Source organism: Antrostomus carolinensis, unplaced genomic scaffold (genome assembly GCF_000700745.2).
Source record: "Antrostomus carolinensis isolate BGI_N321 unplaced genomic scaffold, ASM70074v2 scaffold16878, whole genome shotgun sequence".
Classification (NCBI taxonomy): Eukaryota; Metazoa; Chordata; class Aves; order Caprimulgiformes; family Caprimulgidae; genus Antrostomus; species Antrostomus carolinensis.
The window spans coordinates 1-5987 of record NW_010331068.1 but is presented as its reverse complement, the minus strand read 5'-3'; the positions used below and the strand labels follow the sequence as shown (position 1 = coordinate 5987).

General features: G+C 60.3%; 1 protein-coding gene across 1 annotated transcript in view; it reads left to right on the top strand.

Moving 5' to 3' along the window:
• Nucleotides 1-5280, top strand: part of LOC104528950 (ras-specific guanine nucleotide-releasing factor 1) — a gene marked incomplete at both ends in the record, with an annotated part of 9365 nt that extends 4085 nt beyond the window's left edge. Inside the window, 6 exons of the mRNA XM_010173109.1 lie at nucleotides 57-217; nucleotides 1173-1236; nucleotides 1857-1993; nucleotides 3026-3108; nucleotides 3742-3990; nucleotides 4910-5280. Coding sequence (XP_010171411.1) covers nucleotides 57-217; nucleotides 1173-1236; nucleotides 1857-1993; nucleotides 3026-3108; nucleotides 3742-3990; nucleotides 4910-5280 — 1065 coding nt within the window. The remainder of the gene's footprint in view (nucleotides 1-56; nucleotides 218-1172; nucleotides 1237-1856; nucleotides 1994-3025; nucleotides 3109-3741; nucleotides 3991-4909) is intronic.
• Nucleotides 5281-5987: the final 707 nt, after the last annotated feature.

The window sequence follows — 5987 nt, the reverse complement described above, 5'->3', positions numbered from 1 at the left end:
CCGCCTGCCACGCTGCCACCAGCGCTGCCACCGGGCCGGGTCTGTCCCCTCCGCAGGGTCCCTCATCCAAGTGCCGATGTCGGAGAAAGGGAAGATCACGCGGGGACGGCTGGGCTCCCTCTCGCTGAGGAAGGAGGGCGAGCGGCAGTGCTTCCTCTTCTCCAAGCACCTCATCATCTGCACCAGGGGCTCCGGCGGCAAGCTGCACCTCACCAAGGTCTGGAGCTGGGGGTCTGCGGTCCCCAGCGAAGGGTCCGGTGGCTGCTGGGCTTGGAACCGGTGCTGGGGCACGGGCTTGTGCATGGGGAGGGGGCAGAGCCTGAGCTGGCTGGGCTCTCCTGGGGACACTAGGGGTCCTGGGACCACCTTGTCCTCCCCTGGCTGCAGCCTCCCAGGGTGCAGGGCTGGGAGCAGCCGGGCGAGCGGAGGATTTACCTTGCGTGGTCCAGACACCTTGTCACGTGCGGAGCTCTGGGTCGTGGGCAAGGATGGGGAATTGCAAGTTCTTGCTAAAAGAATTTTTCATGAGAAAAGAAGCTGCCCCGATTCGCAGCAGAAACCTCGACAGTGTGTTCAGTGAGAAGCTCAGCTGCCAGCCTGGGTTTGTGCAGAGCCCTCCCAGTCCCCTCCGCTCCGCTCCCGAGACTCCCGCTCCTGTTGGTGGAAGTTTTGCAGTTAATTGAGCAAGAATCTTACAGAATTGGCTCATTACTGGCTTTAAATCATCAGGTTGAAAAATTACAGTCCGTGGCAACGAGTTGACAATGACAACAACAGACTTTTGAAAACTTTCATTTAAAGCTTCTATTAAATAATTTATAAACAAATGAGTTCATGGGTCGCACAAGGAAAACCGTGTTATCCCAGCAGCCAGGAACTGGTTTTTCCCAGTGGAAGCAGACGCTGCCCTGGCTGTGGCAGGGTGGGCACCTGCAGCAGCGTGTCCCCGTCCCCATCCCTGTCCCTGGGCAGTGGGACCCCGGGGAGGTTGGATCCTGCTGCTGAGTCTCCATCTCTGGAGATGTTCAAACCCACCTGGACACTTTCCTGTGCAACCTGCTGTGGGGAACCTGCTTTGGCAGGGGGGTGGGACTGGGTGGTCTCCTGAGGTCCCTTCCAACCCCACCATTCTGTGCTGGATTCTGTGCTGATCCCCAACTCCTGCCCTGCAGAATGGCGTGATCTCCCTCATCGACTGCACGCTGGTGGAGGAGCAGGAGAGCACCGACGAGGAGGGTAGGTGACCCCGTCCCACCCATGGGTGCAGGGTTGGGGGTTGGCTTCTTGGCTTGTGCATCTCCCAGTGGGTGCTGAGCAGATGGGGGCATCTCAAACAGCAGGACCCTCTGCTGAGGTTGCCAGCCCCACCAGCGTGGCCGATTGTCTCCTGCTCTGCACTGCAGCCAGTTTTGGGTTTTGCAGCGGGGTCACCCCATTGCAGGGGGGGCAAAACCCCCACCCAGGGGTGCTGTGGAGGTCCCAGGGGGGCAGGTCCCGCTGCACTTAACGCCAGAGCCGTGGCATGAGGTCACTGCCAGCCCTGGCCGTGTTTTCCCAGTGCTTCCCAGCTGCTCTGTACCGTGGCTGGGGACTGATGGCAGCGTGGCCAGCAGCGCTGGTGTCCCCTGTGACGGACGTGGTGTCCTCATGGGTGGACATTGCAGCGAGGCTGTGCTGTGCTTGTGGTGCACAGGCTTTATTTGCAAACCTGGAGCCTTTGCCCAGCAAACCCGTGGCATCCTCACCGCAGACCACCCGCAAAATTCACCAAACTCCCTAAAACCTGATAAAGCCCGTGCTGGGGGTGCTGGGGGAAGCTCTTCCTGGTCACTGTGTGTGGATTTTCTATCCCAAAGCAAAAGCATCGGGGCAAGACATCGACCACCTTGACTTCAAAATCGTGGTGGAGCCCAAAGATTCCTCATCGTTTACGGTTATCCTGGTGGCCTCGTCCAGGCAGGAGAAGGCTGCATGGACCAGTGACATCAGCCAGGTAGGATGGGCCTGGCAGGGAGGTGTCGGGGCACCGGGTCCCTGGGGACGAGCAGCCCCCGCGGGGTCCCTGCTTGGATGTCCCCAAGGTGTGGCAGCAGCTCTGGGCACCCAGGATCATAAATCCCAGAATCCCAGACTGGTTTGGGTTGGGAGGGACCTTAAAGCTCATCCAGGGTCTGTCCTGTCTGTGCTCTACCTGCACGCGCAGGTACGTGGTCTGGATTTCTCCTCTGACTCAGGCACGTGGTGATGATTTACACCTGCTCTTCATCTGCTCACTGCAAATGACTCTGAAGATTTTTTTTTTTCCCAGGTGGGAGGAAGAGAAAAAGTTACGGGTGAAATAGGGATTCCCTCCTGGCCACCTCCGTTGTACTGTGTCCTCGTCTGCATTCCCTTGCCGAGCACTGGTCCCCAAGCAGAGCCGTGGGCAGGACCTGGGCTCAGCCCCATGCAGGGGGGTGGCAGCTCCTGGTCCTGCTCCACACAGGGGCCAGGGCTAGTTCTCCTCTGTGGGGTCCCCAGCCCACACGAGGTCCCCAGCCCACGCTCCTGCCCTGCACAGCCCTCGTTGGTGAGCCAGCAGTGGGGTGACCGGTGCTGCTCTGCTGTGTCTCCCTCCGACAGCATCCGGCAGCGCCGGCTGGGAGGGGGTTTAATTAGGGCGGCACAGGGTGAGGTGGGTTCTGGCAGCTCTGGCCATGCCTCTGTGTCTGCCAGTGCACCCTGAACCTGGGCCAGGTCCGTAGTGGGAGAGCTGAGGAGAAGCTCCAGGTGATGCTCCCCCAGGACAGGGATGCAGGAACATGATCCTGAAGCTCCTGTTTTCAGGCAGAAGCTCTTGCCCTTCCTGGCTGTGTGCTCCCAGCCCTGGTCTCCCCTCACACGTGGCAGAGGCAGCTTGCACAGATCCACCTTGACTGGAGAAGACCAAGCTGGGGCTCTCCCATGGCATGTCCAAGCTGGATGGGCAGCAGGGCCGTCCTCGCCGCCGCCGCCTTCTGCCACCTCTCACCCTTGTCTCTTCCAGTGCGTGGACAACATCCGCTGCAACGGCCTGATGATGAACGCCTTCGAGGAGAACTCCAAGGTCACCGTCCCCCAGATGATCAAGTGAGTGCTGCCACAGCCAGGCACTGCGGAGAGCACCGGGCTCTGCCCAGCCCCACGGCACAGCTCCGGTGGCATCGGATGCTGCCGAAAGCGCTGCCGAAAGCGCCAGGAGCCGGGTGGCTTTCCCGTGTGCTCAGACACGGCTGGGTGGTTCGCAGCGTGGTGATTGGGAGTGCTAATTAGGAGTGCTAATTAGGAGAGGAGATTTGTGTGGGACTGTGCTTGGGGAGGTGGGAAAGGTGAAGGGGAGAGCTCAGGCCAGTGGGACAGGGCACTGTGAGGGTGTCCCCACCATGTCACCCACACTGCTGTGGCGCTGCTGTCACACACGGGGAGGGGTCTTGGTTTGTGGTGTCCCTCAGGGACACTCCTTCCATGGTTTTTGCAAAGCTCTGCCTGTTGAGCACCACACAGTGCTCCTGCCTGATCTGGGCTGTGGATTTCCTACCCTTCCCCAGGAGTATTCCCACCTGGGATTTATGTAGGGACACCCTGTATGAACGAGGCTCCTTCGCTGCCGAGCACCCGCGCCACTTGCCGTGGTCCCCGCACATCTCAGGGGGAAGCTGCTTACGTGAAGCAGCTCTTGGTTTCGTCCCAGGCTGGAACCACAGATCTCTTGTTTCTCTGCAGGTCTGATGCCAGCTTGTATTGTGATGATGTTGACATTAGGTTCAGTAAAACGATGAATTCCTGCAAGGTCCTGCAGATCCGCTATGCAAGCGTGGAACGGCTCCTGGAGAGGCTGACGGACCTGCGGTTCCTGAGCATTGACTTTCTGAACACGTTCCTGCACTCGTACCGCGTCTTCACCACCGCCCTGGTTGTCCTCGACAAGCTCATCACGATCTACAAGAAGCCGATCAGTGCCATCCCCGCACGGTGAGGCTGCGTGCGGCGTCGCTGAACTGCCCGTGGGGTGACCTGTCCTGCTCCTGAACGACCAGCAGAGTTTATGGGGGGGCTGTGGCATCACATCGCTGTCCCCTCTTCTGACCTGCCTGGCCCTGGTGCTGCTCCAGGGCTGTTCCACCAGGTCACAGAACCACGGAATCCCAGCATGGCCTGGATGGGAAAAGCCCTTGAAGCTCATCGAGTCCAACCATGAACCCAACACTGACCAGTCCCCTATGACTAACCCATGTCCCTCAGCACTGTGTCTACACGACTCTTCAATCCCTCCAGGGATGGGGACTCCACCACTGCCCTGGGCAACCCCTTCCAATGCCTCAGAACCCTTGCAGCAAAGAAATTCTTCCTCACATCCCATCTCAACTGCCCTGGCCACAACTGGAGCCCATTTCCTCTTGTCCTGTCCCTTGGTCCTTGGTTGAACAGACCCACCCCCACCTCTCTCCACCCTCCTCCAAGGGACTTGCACAGAGCCACAAGGTCTCCCCTCAGCCTCCTTTTCTCCAGGCTCAACACCCCCAGTTCCCTCAGCCACAAGGGAACTCAGCACACTTGTGCTCCAGACCCTTCCCCAGCTCCGTTCCCTTCTCTGGACACGCTCCAGCACCTCCATGTCCTTCTTGGAGTCAGGGGCCCAACTCTGAACCCAGCACTCGAGGTGTGGAATCTCGAGGTGCCCATGAGTTGTGGTACCCACAGATCAGGGAAGCAGATAAAGCCGAGCTCTGCGGGTGCCCCTGCTCCTGGGGGGCCTGTGCGGTGGGGTGCAGGTGCCCTGGCTCTGCTCTGCCCAGGGGATGTTCTGCAAACCTGGAGCTGCTGGTGGGATCTCCACCACCTCTCGGGAAGGGTAGGTGCGAGTTCAGCCTCTCCCTGTCTCTCCACCCAGGTCCCTGGAGCTCCTGTTTGCAAACAGCCAGAACAACAAGCTGTTGTACGGGGAGCCCCCCAAGTCCCCCAGAGCCAACCGCAAGTTCTCCTCGCCTCCCCCCCTCTCCATCACCAAGTCCTCATCCCCCAGCCGGCGGAGGAAGCTCTCCCTCAACATCCCCATCATCACAGGAGGGAAGGCGCTGGACCTGGCTGCTCTGAGCTGCTCCTCCAACGGCTACGCCAGCATGTACTCCTCCATGGCTCCCTTCAGCAAGACCACTCTGGACATAAACAAACTGTACGTGTCCAGTAACTACCCCAACAAAATCCCCGACGAGGGAGAAGCAGCTTCGGAAAAGCCAGAGGAGTCGCTGCCCAGCAAGCCAAGTGAGTGGCTGTGGGTTTGCAGGGGGGTGGGCTCCAGCCCAGGAAGCTGCAGGGAGGGGACTGGTTTTGGTGGTGGCTCTCGGGGGGGTACAGGGACATGTGTGGTGGGTTGGGCACATCGTGCCTGGGGGGTTTGCAGCAGCCCAGCCCCGGGCTGGGGCAGGAGGCCTGGCTGTGTGCTGGTGAGGGGTGGGCATGGGGAGCTCCTGCCCCACGAGCAGGCCCCCCTGTGTGCTGTGGAGATGAGTGGCATTGGTGGTGGTGGCAGTGGTGGTGATGGTGATGGCGGTGATGATGCTCCTGGTGATGCAGTGACTCGTGTGGTGTGGCCTCCAGGAGGTTCAGCAATGGGGTATTGGGGGGTGAGACCTGGAGCCGGGTGAGAAAACACCACAAAGGCCACCGGTCATCACCCTACTGAGCGTCCCTCTGTCCCCGGGAGATGAGTGGCATTGGTGGTGGTGGCAGTGGTGGTGATGGTGATGGCGGTGATGATGCTCCTGGTGATGCAGTGACTCGTGTGGTGTGGCCTCCAGGAGGTTCAGCAATGGGGTATTGGGGGGTGAGACCTGGAGCCGGGTGAGAAAACACCACAAAGGCCACCGGTCATCACCCTACTGAGCGTCCCTCTGTCCCCGGTGCTGATCTGCCCGTGCACGGCGATGAGCGCAGCCCAGCAGCAGAGGACGATGCTCCCCCCGCTGCCG